At 39.5% G+C, this 18,249-nt stretch overlaps 1 protein-coding gene across 2 annotated transcripts; it reads left to right on the top strand.

Moving 5' to 3' along the window:
- Positions 1-11: 11 nt before the first annotated feature.
- Positions 12-18,249, top strand: grb7 (growth factor receptor bound protein 7). Of its 2 annotated transcripts, none has more exons than XR_007040015.1 (15): positions 12-170; positions 1,516-1,691; positions 2,917-3,043; positions 8,263-8,419; positions 8,499-8,620; positions 9,128-9,202; positions 11,225-11,362; positions 11,472-11,582; positions 11,924-12,022; positions 12,134-12,221; positions 12,306-12,422; positions 13,684-13,741; positions 13,839-13,926; positions 16,980-17,073; positions 17,156-17,297. XR_007040015.1 is itself a non-coding variant. In XM_047377408.1 (15 exons), exons 2-15 carry the CDS (start codon positions 1,525-1,527, stop codon positions 17,300-17,302), a joined length of 1,584 nt encoding a protein of 527 aa, XP_047233364.1. In that variant the 5' UTR covers positions 18-170; positions 1,516-1,524; the 3' UTR covers positions 17,303-18,249. The 2 variants fall into 2 exon arrangements, 1 of the variants encoding a protein (XP_047233364.1); XM_047377408.1 differs by having other exon boundaries at positions 18-170; positions 12,134-12,217; positions 17,156-18,249.

The raw sequence follows: 18,249 nt of genomic DNA, 5'->3' as shown, positions 1-18,249 counted from the left end.
AGGCCCCGCCCAATCTGACGTCTCTTCATCAGGTATTTGTTCGCACTGGAAAAAGAAACGTTGCATTGAGTATTTAAATTTAGAAATCAGACTCAGATGCCAGAAACCAACCGAGAGATGCCGCGTTCATTGTGGAGGTAGGAGCTCAGGTGGAACACCGTGGGACACAGGTGAGGTCTGAACTTCAAGTTAGCGCCGTAATGTCACTTTAATGTGACATAGGATACATATTTTGCCCAGTTTGAGTTGAAACTCTTATCAGGAAGCTACAGTAATCTGCCATTTCTCATAATTCACAGGGTTTAAGGTGTCTTGTTTTCCTTAATATCAGTTGGTGGTTGTTTCAGGGGGGTTCCCTTACATGACTAACTCATGAAACTTGTTCTTAAGTGTTTATGATTTATGAAAAGGCATCACACTGAAGGTTTTTAGTTTAAGAAAAAATGACAGACTGGCTTACTTTTTACAATTCCTCTTTACAAACTGGAAAGGCTGAGACGCTAAGTTTTACACTATGGATAATTTTATATTTTTACACCTTCAGTTTGTGTACACGTCTTCGGGTGTTGTCATGCGTGTTTGTGGAAATGATAGGTCCAGATTTGTTTCTGGCTTGCTGCCACATGCGTTTTCTAGAAACACAAACTCAACTGTGCTGTTGTTCCTGCAGCTCTGTTTTCTAAAGCCTGAGATTTACCGCTTTTCATTTTTCTGGTTTCACGTAATTTGCAGCAACGACTGCATGAAAGATGCCAACCAGTCTCACAAATGTCTGGGGCAGTTTGTTTTCATTACATAAGATATGCCAAAACAAAAGTCTGGAAAATAAGGTTATTTTTGAAAGTTATCAAAAAATAACAAACTTTAACCACTTTTCTGCCCATTTTGAAGCGTGAAGGTTTGCAAAAGTTTCAAACCAACTTTTATTTAAAACCGCTAACAATTGTTTCCAACAATCAATAAATGGATGGATCCATGGAGGACTGCAGGGATGGAGGGATAGAGAAATGTATGGATGGATGAATGCATGGGCGGACAGATGGACAGGGTGGATGTATTTATGGATAGATGGGTGGATGGTTGGATTAATGCAATGATTGACTGATGCAAGGATGAAATAATTTAGTTAGGAAGGCATGGATGGATGGATGAATTAATGTATACAGAGATGGAAGATGGATATTTCTATTGATCTCTTTTATGTATACTGTATATATGCACAACATTTCATTGAAGCTGCCAAAAAAGTCAGCAACTACCTGGCTGTTGAGGTTGTGAAAATGTTGGTGTCATATGGATTGTTTGTTTATTGTCTTTTAAAATCAAGAAAAATAAGTTATTTGAGTTAAAAGAAGCATTTTGAGCAAAAATTTTCCTACAGTGTTTTCAAACATATATATTGTCACACTCACCAAATCCTTTGAATAAAGAAAGACCCAACAAACTATTTGCATATGCATTTCCACTTGCTCTCTCCAGCATAACAGCCTGATTTCCTCCTCCTCTGCCTCTTAGGCCAACAGGATGGAGGTGGCACATACCTCGAGAAAAGCTTTTGAGGGCTCCTTAATGAAGAATTCATCACCTGGGGAAGAGGTGTCGCTGGGCATCTCCACTTTAACCTTGACTCCTCTGATACCTGAGTCACCACCTGTCCGCCGCTCCCAGCCCATCTCAATCACCTCAAACAGGTATGACCAGCAGCAACAGCGACACTCACTCTGGCTGTTTCACAGGCAGCACATACAATAGGGTGTTGAGTCACTGGGTTCCTGGAGGGGTCCTGTGTGCTGACTGAACAGGAAGTCAGCTGCTGTTTAAGAAGAGCACATTTCTTGAGAAGGTAGAGGATGCTGTTAAAGATGACAAGTTGAGGCAGGACTTTGGAACTTTTTAAACTTTCTTTATTTGAGAAGGGGTGATGCACATTAATAAACATGATGTCAATGTGTCAGATTCAGCCACATAGGCTTATTTTCATGCAGTTCCCACCATATTGAAGAAGTTCAAAATTACATTACAGAAGACTTAAATTAGTGCAACAGAAAAAGTAAATCTCTTCTAGGATTGTCCTTTATTTAGCTCCATCCAATCAGCTTTGACCATGTTCCCTGTCCGTGCACAAGACAATCGTCACTACCGTGACAGCGGTGATGAAGGAGAAGGGGAGAAAGAATGAGGCTGCAACAAAAACAATATACAACAAAAAGAGTCTTCTACAGATAGCGTGTAATAGGTAGGGCTGAAGTTTCCTAGAGCACCTTCTTTCACATGTTTCCTATATTCTTACATGGCTTATGGAAAACTACAGCAAAGGCTTTCTTCCTGACGCTTTTATTCTCACATTTTTTTTTGGGTGCATGACTAATACTTGTCCTGTTTACATATTTTCCTAGATGAGCAGTGGATCTCTACAACTCCTCCAGAGTTGCCATAGGCCTCTTGGCTGATTCTTTGAATAATCCTCTCCCTGCCCAGACTGCCAGATTAAGTGGCTTATGTGTTTAACATTGGTCCTGTCCAAAGCTTTGGACCTTGTCTAGAATGTAGATTGGACATCTTGTTTTAGCAAATCATGTGACTCTAGAAAGCCTGTGGCAATATATCTCATGTAATTTACTGATAGATGTTTCATATAGGGTAAAAATCACTTTCACATGCACAAAGGGTGGAATTTTTAGTATTTTTGGGAAGGAAGGCTCAAGTAGACAAGTCAAATATATTTACACAGTTGAGACTTATGTTTTGCAACTTTCTTAATTTCCCTTTCTGTTTTTTTTTGTTACCAAATATTACTTATTAAATCAGTTCTTTGTCTAATTAAATAAAGTAAAAGAAATCCACCACATGTAAAATTACTTTGCACATAAAGCTCCTCTTTAAAATGTTACTATGAATTTCTTTTTCATTTTTTAGGAGCAAAGGAGGTGAATTCTTGTCTCCCTCTGTTTCCCCTATACCAAATCCTTTTCCAGAGCTGTGCAGTCTCCCCCACTCTTCATTGCTCAACAGTTCGCTTCCATCAGAATCAAGTGACAAATGTGTGAGTATTGATGCTGAACAGCAATGTCGGTGATAAATGTGCAATAACCACTTTAAGAAAAATAATGAATAAATCCAGCAAGATCAGTCGCTAATGCATGAATGGTGTCCTGGGTGAACCCCTCCTCTTGTTGCTCCCCAACCAAAATTATCTTCATTTCTGGATTGAGATAAAAATGCAGGGCAGTTTCACACAACACATACAGGTCCTTCTCAAAATATTAGCATATTGTGATAAAGTTCATTATTTTCCATAATGTAATGATGAAAATTTAACATTCATATATTTTAGATTCATTGCACACTGACTGAAATATTTCAGGTCTTTTATTGTCTTAATACGGATGATTTTGGCATACAGCTCATGAAAACCCAAAATTCCTATCTCACAAAATTAGCATATCATTAAAAGGGTCTCTAAACGAGCTATGAACCTAATCATCTGAATCAACGAGTTAACTCTAAACACCTGCAAAAGATTCCTGAGGCCTTTAAAACTCCCAGCCTGGTTCATCACTCAAAACCCCAATCATGGGTAAGACTGCCGACCTGACTGCTGTCCAGAAGGCCACTATTGACACCCTCAAGCAAGAGGGTAAGACACAGAAAGAAATTTCTGAACGAATAGGCTGTTCCCAGAGTGCTGTATCAAGGCACCTCAGTGGGAAGTCTGTGGGAAGGAAAAAGTGTGGCAGAAAACGCTGCACAACGAGAAGAGGTGACCGGACCCTGAGGAAGATTGTGGAGAAGGGCCAATTCCAGACCTTGGACCTGTGGAAGCAGTGGACTGAGTCTGGAGTAGAAACATCCAGAGCCACCGTGCACAGGTGTGTGCAGGAAATGGGCTACAGGTGCCGCATTCCCCAGGTCAAGCCACTTTTGAACCAGAAACAGCGGCAGAAGCGCCTGACCTGGGCTACAGAGAAGCAGCACTGGATTGTTGCTCAGTGGTCCAAAGTACTTTTTTCAGATGAACGCAAATTCTGCATGTCATTCGGAAATCAAGGTGCCAGAGTCTGGAGGAAGACTGGGGAGAAGGAAATGCCAAAATGCCAGAAGTCCAGTGTCAAGTACCCACAGTCAGTGATGGTCTGGGGTGCCGTGTCAGCTGCTGGTGTTGGTCCACTGTGTTTTATCAAGGGCAGGGTCAATGCAGCTAGCTATCAGGAGATTTTGGAGCACTTCATGCTTCCATCTGCTGAAAAGCTTTATGGAGATGAAGATTTCATTTTTCAGCACGACCTGGCACCTGCTCACAGTGCCAAAACCACTGGTAAATGGTTTACTGACCATGGTATCACTGTGCTCAATTGGCCTGCCAACTCTCCTGACCTGAACCCCATAGAGAATCTGTGGGATATTGTGAAGAGAACGTTGAGAGACTCAAGACCCAACACTCTGGATGAGCTAAAGGCCGCTATCGAAGCATCCTGGGCCTCCATAAGACCTCAGCAGTGCCACAGGCTGATTGCCTCCATGCCACGCCGCATTGAAGCAGTCATTTCTGCCAAAGGATTCCCGACCAAGTATTGAGTGCATAACTGTACATGATTATTTGAAGGTTGACGTTTTTTGTATTAAAAACACTTTTCTTTTATTGGTCGGATGAAATATGCTAATTTTGTGAGATAGGAATTTTGGGTTTTCATGAGCTGTATGCCACAATCATCCGTATTAAGACAATAAAAGACCTGAAATATTTCAGTTAGTGTGCAATGAATCTAAAATATATGAATGTTACATTTTCATCATGACATTATGGAAAATAATGAACTTTATCACAATATGCTAATATTTTGAGAAGGACCTGTATGTACTGTCCTTATTCTCAGCAGCAAGTAAGGGGCACCAACTCTCCATTGACTGTACATGCATAAAAGCAATAGAAAACTGCCCACCACTGCCTAAGTTGTAAAAAGACATAAATCCGTCCATCAGCTGAGCCGTTTACTGAACGTATTCTTACCTACAAGCCATTTAGTCCTATAACTGGTTCACAGCCCAAAGCCGCTAAAATGTAGTATCCATTCCCCCAAATACAGTGGATGCCACAAACTCTGAAAAACACAGTAAAAGGTGATTAACTTTACTATGTAATTTGCCTGATGTCAATCTGGTTTTCTGGATCACAATTATAGGGGAAGACAGTAGTCCTTGACAGTTAAAACCTTCCAGAAGGAGGGAAAGACCCAAAAGGATATTGCGGTTGAATGTGGCCGTTTAGATTGCTTTGTCCAAGCATGTTATTTGGAAAGTTGAGTGGAAGGAAAATGTTTTGCAGAAAGAAAGTTCACCAGGAACAGGGATAACAACAGCTTTGAGAGTAAAGTGAAGTAGAGCCCATTTAAGAGTCTTGGGGAGATTCACAAGGTGTGGATTGCAGCTAGAGTCAATGCCTCAAGAGCCACCACACACAATTTATTCTAGGAATTGGGCTACAAATGTTCCCTTCTTTGTATTAACTCACTCTTGAACCAAAGAACCAAAGATATCAGAAACATCTTAACCTGGGTGTAGTAATGTGAAGTAATTCTTGAATCTGTGATCTAATGTTTGTTGTTGTTGTCGTGCTTTGTTAGAAGCCAAAGCTGTTCTGATGAGGCGAAGTGAGTCAGAGTGCAGTGAGACGTTTCCATAAAAAGATGTTTTCTACCTCCATAATTTTCTCAGGTAGACACAGTCATTATTTCTGCCTAAATAACTCCAGCACTCGCTCAACCAGTCTGTTCTCCTTTGGTAATAGGCTACCTGGTTGGGCAGGTTTGTCGTCTTTTTGCTTTAAAACCTGTTGTTGAGGGGCGCGGTGGTGGCGCAGGGGTATAGCGCGCGACCCATGTACGGAGACCTTAGTCCTCGCATCCATTCACGGGTTCGAATCCTAGCCTTTTGACCCTGGATGCATGTCTTCCCCCTTTCTCTTTACCCCATTCCTATAGGTTCATTTGAAAATAAAGGCCTCTAGTGCCACAAAATGAAAATAAAAACAACAAAAAAACATGTTGTTGGATGCAGACGTTTCACCTGCTCAGATAATAATCTAGCCGGTTCAGTGACCTGTGCACAGTTGATCGCTTGTGTACGTGTACAGCTACGTTTCGGTCCAGACAAATGCAGGGAGAGTTCTAACATTTTAACCTCAGGGAGAGGGAGATGTTTTCTGTCATAAGGACTAAGCCAGCTTCAGCCCAAAATTAGAGGCCAATTAAAGGTTCTGTCTGAGCCGCAAAGCTTATTGGATACAAAGCTTTTGACCTTTATAGGACTTGAAAGGTTCTTAGCTTCACAATTTGACTTTTAAGCTGAAGTTTGGTAATTGTTATGCTCAGTATGAGTCAGTTTTTAAACTAGAACAAAAGCAAAACATTCACAGACAATTTAATTACCTAGAAACTGGACCGCTGGATTTTAGACACATATTTTTGTCAAGTTCACAGTTGCTATTAACCATGTAGTGTATTTCTTTTCTTTTTTAATCTCACAGTGTTAGTTATTTGTTTCTTTCATACATAAAGGCATTAAGATTTCAAGCTAATAATTTTCTCTTCATTTAGCTAATGAAGATCTCCACCCTAACAAGGCAGAAAAATAAATAAATAAATAAATAAATGCTTAATCATACATACCATGAAGTTAGATGGAAGCAATGCTTGCATAAATGAAAGGAAACTGAAAGGAGTTACAGGACTAATCTTTTTAAACATGGTGTTTAAAAATATTTTTTTAATTTTTCCATGTTTTTCAAATTTAATATTAAAATGTTCAAACATAAGAAGTTTGACAAATAAGTCAAAATGAGACATTTGTCATATTGTTCACTGTATAGCCTTAAAAATGACCCTTTACTTACAGAGGGAGGAACAATTAAGTGTCTTTCTTTAAGAATAAAAAAGTATCAGCCCAAGTACTTAGGAGAATAAAATGCAGTGTTTATGTGTTTCATTCTATTGAGAGGTGGACGTAAATAAAATGTGTGACGCGTTTTTTGTTTGAGGCAGCTACTTACTGGAGGTTATTAGTGCTTCATAGACAGCTCCTCTGCTTGTCAGATGGCTCTGCCGTGTCTGTTTGCTGGTTGGTACAAAGGACCAAACCATTGTGCCAACAATGGTTTGATCCCCCCGTCTGTTTGCCTGTGAGTGGAGGTAGTGTGATGTCCGGGGCTGGAAACATGAATTCTGATCTCTACCATAAAATACTGAGTGAAAATTGCCATCCTTGAGTTTGTGATCTTAAACTTAAGCTGTCTTCAGCTATGCCGCAGGACAGTGTTGTGGAAAATTCTTTTTAATGCTCTCACCTTCTTTTTACCTCTCTCACCTATGACCTCTGTGTTTTGTTACTTAGAGGAGATGGGCTCTAAATTCATTAACAGGAGAGTTTTATGGTTAACACTCCCTGAAGTGTTATATCTCCTCATAAATAACTTTGTTACCTCTGACCCGGGGTGGTGTCTAGGGGCTATATTTCCAAACTCTTTTATGTTGAGATAACATCCACATACTGGTATAAATACTGTGTGTAAATTTTGTTCGGGGCTCTGTTTCCCTGATAAAGCTCAGTGACAGGGTCTTCAAACGCTGTATGCCTTTGAATAAACTTATAAAGACAAAGTCCGGTCTTTCTCTTGTTAATGAGTTGTCTTCTCTCCCACTTTGATAAGAAAATCCACAACAACAGTTATCTAAACTACACCACCAAGTCCACCTCTGAATTGCTACTAAAACAGTTTTGGAGTGGCCTAGTCAAAATCTGGATTTAAATCTGATTGATGTGCTGTGCCTTGACCTTATATAGGCTATTCATGCTGGAAAACCTTCAACTGTGTCTGAATTAAAATAATTCTGCAAAGAGTGGGCCAAACGTCTCCACTGTGATCTAAAAGAGTATGAAAGATTAATTGGCTGTTATCTGAAACACTTGATGGCTGTTGCAACCAAGGCTACCACAACCTTGTAGGGGGCATTTACTTTTTCACATAGGGCCAGGTTGGTTTGAACAGCATTTTTTCCTTGATAAATGAAATAATTTGAAAACTGCTTTTTACAATGTTTTTCAGGTTATCTTTGTCTGATATTAGGTCAAAGTTGTTCGATGATCTAAAATATTTGAGTATGACAAAAAAGAAGAAGTATGTAAGGGGGTAAATACTTTTTCACAGCTTTGTTATTGTACCACAGTGTCTCTTTTTAACTAAAGGGGTTGCGTTGAATTTTTCCTTAGCTGATTAAAGTGTATGGAGAGGACAACTCCTCCAGGTCTGTATTGGTTTCCCGCCAAGCAACAGCCAGAGAAGTGTGCCACCTGTTGGTCCAGTCGGCTCACTGCAGCGATCAGGAGAACTGGGCACTCCTTGAACACTTTCCCACCCTGGGCCTAGGTAAACCTGAGGCCTAATTGCACAATAACCAAGGGAAACAAGAGAGGTTTGGTTTACATCTTCATCCTGACTTATTTAGAAAGATGTGTGGAGGACCATGAGATCGTGCTGGAGGTTCAGGCCACCTGGTCTCCGAAGGTCAAGACAAGATTCATGTTCTCCAAAAACTATGCCAAGTATGAGGTCTTCAATAAGCAAACGGTATGTAAAGCTTGAATTCATAATGTTTAGTTATCCTGATTGGCAGATTACATTCTGTGTCGACATGCTGACTAACAGCTTCAGACGCTGGTTCTAGTCTGACATCTGTGCAGCTGCATCATCTAAAACTATTGAAATGGATTGAGTTTCCTATAGCTCTGTGAAGTGAGCCCACACTGCCTTTGTGTCTCCAGAAGGCACAAAGCTTAATGGGCTGTGTGCTCTGAAACAACCTAAGGAATGCAATCAGGAAACAAAATATTAATTTAAACAATCATATCACATTCAAACATTTGGGAAAATAATAGATTTATAAACCCTTGTTTGTAATGTCAGGGAATCTTCAGGGTTAATTAACTTGTTTGTATTATTATGGAAGCCGCAGAAATAATATACAAATGTTTATCTCATGCTTATGTTTAATAGCAATGCACAATGTTTTTAGCTAAAATTGTCAAAGTTTCAATGATTCTTATTGAAACTAAGTTCTTATGATTCGTCCTGCAGTGCTTCTTCCCAGAGGCAATGGTCTCAGACAGCACAGACACCATGAAGAGGATGACATCTCAAGAGTTCATTCAGGTAAAATAAGAACTGTTTGATGTGCAAAAAAAAATTGTGTAGATTTTTATTTAATAAGAAAAATGTAAGGCAGGAAACAACAAAAAGGATTCTGGTAGGAGCATTTTTTTAACAAGAAAATGTTGCATTTACTCCTTAAACAGAATTGAATGTTGTAACGCAGTATGGTGAAGGTGCTGAAATGATGCAGAAACACCTGTGTAGTTGTACAAAGCAGCATAAATATTGGAAGAGCAAAAGGTTTTAATCAAATGTTTTGAAGACCAAACATGCATATTAAATAGCTGAAACTGGAGGAGAAAACGTCTGCAGCCCAACCATCTGAACCTGATCTGTTAAAAGGTGGATTTTGCTGTCTTGACAAACCTGTGTCACAGAACCAGCTGAAGGTTAAATAGGATATATAATGATATTTTAGAACCTGAAAACTTAAGGATTGTGAAAGTATAAAACTTATATTAAAGTTGGCCCTTACATTGATTTGACAAGCAAAAATTACATTTTAAGACAGTGTGAAAACAGAGGAGCCTTTTAATTTTTGCCCATTGAAACAGGGCAACATTATGTGGATAATGGCATGTTGTCTTGAACACTAACATGTGTAGATTTATCAAGGTAAGCACAGAATGGGTAGTTTTCTTGATAAATAAAGAGAGGTGGCTTGAACGATTTTTTTTTTTTTTTTTTGGTGAACCTCATAGACACAGCAGATACATTTTCCATGGGAAAGCAGTGCCTGAGCCAAATGAAGGGGAGAATGTTTAAGTAAAGTTCCCAAGTAATTTAACTTCCCTCCCATCCAGCACGTTTGGCATTTTTTTGAAGGGACTATTTAGGACCAAACAAGTTTCAGTTTTAGTAGCGCAACAGACAGCGTCTTTGGAATAGCGTTTTGCAAGTTAAATTACTGTAATGCAGTTAAACCCTCTCAAGTAAGCCTTAAGCTAGGTTTATACTTGAACCATTGAATATGGAGAGAGGGTGTGCTCACCAACGCTAATGTAACTGCGCTGTCCTGGCTCCTGTGGTTGGGCACCCTGCGCTGTCGTGGCGCCTGGTCATGCACCTCTCAAATTTTGAAATGTGGAGTGGATTGCTTCATTTACTTAATTCAAAATAACCTAATTTAAAGGTGCTCTTGCGGATCTGGTTTGCCTGTACCGGCATCCCTCTATAAGGGATCTCAAAGGTAATGAAAGGGTTCAAAACTCATGGATGCTTAATTAATGCTGCAGTCGGTAAAGAGGAGTCCGTTTGTTGTAAGACATGGAAAAATATGCAGAATCAGTTTGTGAAAGCCAAAAAAGAAAGTCCACGGAAGAAGTGGTGATCCAGGTAGAAACAAACTAGTTCCACCTATCCTAACAGAGTCATAAACAGTTCCTCCTCAGGTATGTTTGCGGTACTGTGCACAGTTATTTTTGATGTGTAATGTCAAGTGTTTTCTTTCTTTTTTACTGAGACTTGCACAATCACTGCATGGCTCACTGATTTATTATAGGCCTTTTTTGTTGTTAGGACGGTTGTGGTGGCCAAACTGGGCTAAACATTTAGGCTTTCAAGGCCCTTCATAGAGTGCCACATTGTTAGGACTTTAAGATACTTTCTCCCAACATCGTCCTCCCTTATGGAACATACAAATCATTGTGAACTTGAATTTCAATTGGACACTTTGCTATCACTATTTTTGTCTTGGAGGCCCGTCGTTTTAGGCTTTGATGGCTGAACTTAGCATTGCAAACAGAACATTCTCGCCTGCCTTGTGCTTTCTCTTTTTCCGTTATTTATTTTTCTTGCAATATTCAGACCAAGTATTTTATGATATATGCTTTAGAAACTGGTGCATTCCAATAATTGTTTACCATTTCATGGTACCTTATCATAATCAATATTATATTCAATATTGAATATTAAAACAAATGTTTGTGGATTCCATCCAATGTGATTCAGCACTACAGTGATCAGTTTTTGTGCTTTATCAATAAATTTGTGAGGTAGATCCAAATTGTGTTTACTCGACAGAAGCTGATGACATCCGAAACAAGTCCTCAGATCCAGGGGTTTCTCTACTTAAAAGGGTACAGTAAGAAGTTTTGGAAGAAGGTGTACTTCACCCTCCGACGATCCGGTCTCTACAGATCCACCAAAGTCTCAAAGAAGGTTGGAGAACTTCTCAGGTTCTCTCCGAAAACTGATGAGTTGCTAAAACTGTACATCTTCACGTAGTGCCTCCCCAACTTGTGTTCCGTATTCTGTTTTTGGGAATCAGGATCCTCGGCATCTGCAGTACACTGCTGATCTGGATGTTTCAAATGTGTACAAAGTGGTTGATGGCTGCAAACTGTACGGAGCTCCTACTGACTTCAACTTCTGTATCAAGGTAGAAAATGTTCAGATATGTTTTGCTCAGTTTATCTTTGTAATTTATAACAAAGCGTTTGATTGTAACCTTGCATGTGGACAGATAGACTCCTAGTGGTGCTCAAGCACTTTCCCTTTTTCCCTATGTGAGAAAAGAGCCCTTTTTGCTGAAAATGCTTTCCTTTTCATACAAAGAGCATCCATGCATAATGCAAAGCCTACATGTTTGTACTCATGAAATCTGAGATGTCAAAGCCTTGTTCTACTAAATCAATAAAAACACAAAATCAACATGGCATTCATGCCCATGATGAGTGGATGCAAACCTCTGAGCAGCTGTATGTGTTTGTATTTGCTCAGCCTAACAGGAATCAAGGCCTAGTTAAGAATTTAAAGATCTTGTGCGCTGAGACTGAACAGATTCGAACGCTCTGGATGTCCGCTATCAGATTGTTCAAGGTAGTTATTCATCATTTTTCCTTAACTGTACTATTTTACCATCTCATTGTGGTAATAAAATACAGACAGCAGTACTAAATAGTAACATTGTCTGTGCTTTTGTGTACTCAGTATAAGAAGCAGCTTCAGTCTAACTTCCAGCTGTCCAAGTTGGCTCTACGAAGCCCAGAAGGCTCAAAGCCCACAGACAGCAAAGTCGGTTTGTCTCGCATGATGCGGCGTAGTGATTAAATGTGCCATTTCTGTATGCTGTGTAGTTAAACTGTTCGTGTGCTTTTTGCAGCCAAATTCGGAGGACAGCCTGGTGGCCATGGACTTCTCAGGGAAAGCCGGAGGACGTGTCATCGAAAACCCAACGGAGGCGCAGAGTGCAGAGCAGGAGGAAGGGCAGGCCTGGAGGGTGAGAAAGAACAACTTTCAGTCTGTGGTCTTACATTCTGTCTCAACTCGGTCTTTGCTCAGCTGATCCTGAAAGACACCGTAGTTATTACATTGATAACGTAACAGCATTATAAAAGTAACAGTTGCAGCAGTGCCACCACATCTGAGGATGTCTCTATGTCGGATACTGTTTCCAATGCAGCCTGTCTGAAATACTTTTACCCTTCTTATGCATTTATCCCTTACCATTCATTTTTAGCAGATTAGTTATTTAAAAAGTAAGTACAGCCTTCTGTACATGTATCGGTGTTGCATATCAGGACATAATACCTTATTAGGTTTCACAGTTATTTTAATAAAACTTCAATATATGGAAAACAGTCATTTATTAAACCAAACTGGCCAAAGGCTGTTTGTGGAATAATCTAAGTACACCCCATAATTGGACAGCTGTAACTGTCCATAGCTGTAGTCTGTCTGATTTTTGTTTCACTTGGTTCCAAGCATCTTTAATTTGCATTCATCTGTTGAATTTTTGTTTTTGTTTTTATTTTGTGATTTGTTCAGATGCCACTTTGCAAACCAACGTTCTGCTGCCATATTACTTTTAGGGGGAAGAGGCTTTCTCTTTCAACATTTCTAAGCAAGCCATACTTCTTCTCTCTTTTTCTTCTTGTCCTGTCATGAACTTGAACATCTTTAATACCTGCCTTTCTGTGATATCTCTTGAGTTCTGCAAAGTCTCTCCTTGGAGAAAATTTGTTGGGAGATTCACTCCTGGGAGGATTAGATATATTTCACATCTAGATTTCATATTGTTTGGAAACAGCCTTAAAACCCTTCCCCGATTCATGAGTGGCAGCACTTATCTCTCTAAGGTTATTGCTGATGTATTTCATTCTTGGTATCATGTTAAACACATCTGTATGCTCCAGAGCAGCAAATTGACCAAATGTCTGCTTTTATAGAGGTGCTTACACTGATTAGTATCAGTTATATCATTTAATCAGCAAAACCTGAATCTTCTGTTTGTTTTTGTTAATTTAAGGTTAGATTTCATAACTTTAGAAGCTGGTAAAGAACTGTTGTTTTTATTATGTCCTTATCCATAGCACCCTAGAATGTTGAACAGAATGTTGTTATTCACAAATGTTTTAAAAGTACAACCATCTTTGGTCTTTTTTCTAAATAAACCAGAAGGTATCAGCTTAAAATAGTGATTAAGAGCAAATAAATAATGTGACTTTCAGTGACATTTTCTGTTTCTTGTTTTCTGACAGAAGAGAGAGGCCCTCAGGTGCTGCCAGTCCAACATGAACTCAGAGCCCTGGACTTCCTGTAAGTTCACATAAGACAAAGGGGGGAGCGGTTCAAATCTTCATATCACTTTATAAAGAACTCAAGAAATTAGTGATGTCTTTTTCTTTGCTCATAGCCGTTCACAAGACCCACCCGTGGTTTCATGGTGGTTTGTCCAGAAAAGAGGCAGAGAGGCTGATAGAGAAGCAGGGGCTGGCAGATGGGTGAGGACCAACTGAAGGAAATTCAGTTGCTTTGTTTTCTGTGAGAAATTGTGCTTTAAATCTTGTTGTGTTTGTTCAACAAAAACGTTTTTAATCTGTTCAAATCTATGATAGGCTTTCTAAAGGTTTTTCTTTGGACATTTGGTTGCTGGCTACTGAATTAAAAATGTAAAGAAATAAGGTATTAACCCCTGTATATTTACTTTCTCAACAGCATTTTTCGTTTTTCATTTGGGTTACAGATAACGGAGATAAATAATCTGTCAGAACACTATAGTTCCTAGTAAAATACAAAAACATGTTCCTTTAATAACTAAACATACCCCGACATCCAACAATCTGAAGAGACTCACACTTTTGTTTTTGTCATTTGGGATTTTAGATCATAGACCAACACAAAGTTGTGCTTAACTGTGAACTGAACAGAAAAAGCATAAATGGTTTCAAACGTTTTTTTTTTTTACAAATAAAAATATGAAAAGTGTGGAGTGCATCTGTATTCAGCACCCCTTTACACTGATAGCCCTAAATGAATTCCAGGGCAATTACTTGCAAAAATACATGTAATTTAATATTAGTATCAATACAGCTGTTATGCAAAAGCCTGGGTTATTTATTATTGAACATTGGTGAATTATTCAGTTCAATTCTATAATACTTTATTATTATTAAAAGTATGATACACAAAAAATTTACATAGGCCGTTATAGCTTTGGGTAAGTAGGTTCTCTTCTAGTGTTCTGTGTTGCAGCAAATCTTAAAAAGCCTTTGACAGAAGATGCTGTTTTTTGTGTTGTGAAAAGGATGTGTAGGTGTGGCAATATTTTTCTTTTTTAATTTGATGAGGCTTCCCTCTTTGCACAGTCAGCTCTACAGGTCCTTCTCAAAAAATTAGCATATTGTGATAAAGTTAATTATTTTCTATAATGTAATGATGAAAATTTAACATTAATATATTTTAGATTCATTGCACACTAACTGAAATATTTCAGGTCTTTTATTGTCTTAATACGGATAATTTTGGCATACAGCTCATGAAAACCCAAAATTCCTATCTCACAAAATTAGCATATTTCATCCGACCAATAAAAGAAAAGTGTTTTTAATACAAAAAACGTCAACCTTCAAATAATCATGTACAGTTATGCACTCAATACTTGGTCGGGAATCCTTTTGCAGAAATGACTGCTTCAATGCGGCGTGGCATGGAGGCAATTAGCCTGTGGCACTGCTGAGGTCTTATGGAGGCCCAGGATGCTTCGATAGCGGCCTTTAGCTCATCCAGAGTGTTGGGTCTTGAGTCTCTCAACGTTCTCTTCACAATATCCCACAGATTCTCTATGGGGTTCAGGTCAGGAGAGTTGGCAGGCCAATTGAGCACAGTGATACCATGGTCAGTAAACCATTTACCAGTGGTTTTGGCACTGTGAGCAGGTGCCAGGTCGTGCTGCAAAATGAAATCTTCATCTCCATAAAGCTTTTCAGCAGATGGAAGCATGAAGTGCTCCAAAATCTCCTGATAGCTAGCTGCATTGACCCTGCCCTTGATAAAACACAGTGGACCAACACCAGCAGCTGACACGGCACCCAGACCATCACTGACTGTGGGTACTTGACACTGGACTTCTGGCATTTTGGCATTTCCTTCTCCCAGGTCTTCCTCCAGACTCTGGCACCTTGATTTCCGAATGACATGCAGAATTTGCTTTCATCTGAAAAAAGTACTTTGGACCACTGAGCAACAGTCCAGTGCTGCTTCTCTGTAGCCCAGGTCTGGGGAATGCGGCACCTGTAGCCCATTTCCTGCACACGCCTGTGCACGGTGGCTCTGGATGTTTCTACTCCAGACTCAGTCCACTGCTTCCGCAGGTCCCCCAAGGTCTGGAATCGGCCCTTCTCCACAATCTTCCTCAGGGTCCGGTCACCTCTTCTCATTGTGCAGCGTTTTCTGCCACACTTTTTCCTTCCCACAGACTTCCCACTGAGGTGCCTTGATACAGCACTCTGGGAACAGCCTATTCGTTCAGAAATTTCTTTCTGTGTCTTACCCTCTTGCTTGAGGGTGTCAATAGTGGCCTTCTGGACAGCAGTCAGGTCGGCAGTCTTACCCATGATTGAGGTTTTGAGTGATGAACCAGGCTGGGAGTTTTAAAGGCCTCAGGAATCTTATGCAGGTCTTTAGAGTTAACTCGTTGATTCAGATGATTAGGTTCATAGCTCGTTTAGAGACCCTTTTAATGATATGCTAATTTTGTGAGATAGGAATTTTGGGTTTTCATGAGCTGTATGCCAAAATCATCCGTATTAAGACAATAAAAGACCTGAAATATTTCAGTTAGTGTGCAATGAATCTAAAATATATGAATGTTAAATTTTCATCATGACATTATGGAAAATAATGAACTTTATCACAATAGGCTAATTGTTTGAGAAGGACCTGTAGAGAATCCACAGCAATCTATAGGACAGGGGCAGTGTTCTTTACTTGGCTCAGATGCTTCCAACCTGGACAGATGACAGCAGATGAGTTATAGAAGATCTGCAAACACTGAACTAACTTAAGTCTCCTTAGGAAATACAGTCTGCTCCGTCCCCTCTTGTTGATACACAGCATCATGAAGACCAAATAGCACACAAGATATGTCAGGAATAAGGTTTTGGAGAAGTTGAAACCAGGGTTAGGTTATAAAAGTTTTAGATATCTCACGGAGCACTGCTATATTTATCTGCTGAAAATGGAAAGAGTATTGAGCAGCTGCAAACCCAACAAAACTGACAGACCAGTTTAAAGAGAGCTTAATACAAATGCACACTGTCAAGATTTTGTTTTCTTCACATTTTGTATATTTATTCGCAATGCATTACTTAGTGATGGTCTGTTGCGTAAAATCCCAGTAATATTCTTAACTTGACTTTGGATAATACTTTCTCCTAAGCTGAGCTTTGAGGAAATAATGTTGTAATGTTTTAACCACTACATGAATGTTTTTGTACTTTGCACAGTTATAATTTCAATTAAAGGTTTTGTTTTTAACCTGTGTATGAATCTTCAGGGTGTTCCTCGTACGTAGGAGCCATCTGCATGAGAACTGCTTCGTGTTGTCATTATGTTATGAGCTGAAGGTCAAGCACTGCATTGTGGTCCCGGTGAGTTCCCATCACTCTTTCCCAGAGCATCTTTAAAGCTTAAGACCCCCACCTCTGACTCCATATATCACCCTATCTGCAGGTGCAGAGAAATGGCAAAATGTACTACAGCATAGATGACGGCGTGACTCTTTTCATTGACCTCCTGCAGCTGGTAGAGTTTTACCAAATCAACAAGGGCACCCTGCCCGTGTGCCTCAAATGCCCCTGCATCTGTGTGGCGCTTTGAGTTCCTTCTTCTCTCTGAACCGCTTCCGATCACACCAGTATCTGTCAAGAAAACAGAACATCCCTGCGAGATGAAGCTGTCAGGGCTGTGGGCTTGAGTGCGAGCCAGAGATGAAGGATTTTATCTGCTCCTCCTCACTTTGGATTTTTAAATTATGTTTCCACAACATGTGCAGCCAGAGACACTGGTTGGTTTTTATACTAATTAACGAGCGGCAGTCCCCACAGAGACAGCTTAATTAGCCATGTTGGACAGGCTTTCAGCGCTTTGTGGGGAATGTTTGGAGAAGATGGACTATGAACTTTACTTTTGTTCAGTGCCATGCTGTTGTTCTGATAAAGAGCTGAGCAGCTTTACATGACGAGGTGCTGCCTACAGCTTTGAATATATCTCCATCAGAGAAACGGAGAGGAAATGAGCAAATGTGGACAACAGAGGGCGCTCTGAGTATGAGTGAGTTTTCTCAGTTGTGCAAATGAAAAGCAGTCATGTAGCATGTAACCTCCAAAGATTAATTTCTGAATTGCACCTTAGGGTCTTAACAGAATCAGACTTAATTCAAATAACATTAAGAACTGTTGCACTGCTTTATTCTGTTGTATTGGATCTGCAACATCTTTAATTTTCAGATCTAAAGTGTCCACAAAAGCTTTAATGCATGTTAAGGTTTAGGATTTCTCACTGCTAACTGCATAGAAAGATAAATGAATTATTTCAGGTAAAGACACTTAGGAAGAACTTCGTTTTTATACGCCTGTAACTCCTAAAATTAAACCTTTTTACATATTGTTGACATTTGTACACAAATGTCTTAAAGTGTGTGTTAGAAATAAGTATGTTATGAATAAATCTTTTTAATTAAGATAAAATAAATATTCCTGAAAGATTCTTTGTAATTTTTGGGGAAAATAATATATGTGCCAGTAAAATAAAGCATTTTACTTTTT

Source organism: Girardinichthys multiradiatus, chromosome 10, assembly GCF_021462225.1.
Source record: "Girardinichthys multiradiatus isolate DD_20200921_A chromosome 10, DD_fGirMul_XY1, whole genome shotgun sequence".
NCBI lineage: Eukaryota > Metazoa > Chordata > Actinopteri > Cyprinodontiformes > Goodeidae > Girardinichthys > Girardinichthys multiradiatus.
The sequence above is the reverse complement of the archived record's forward strand: the minus strand, read 5'-3'. Positions and strand labels throughout refer to the sequence as shown.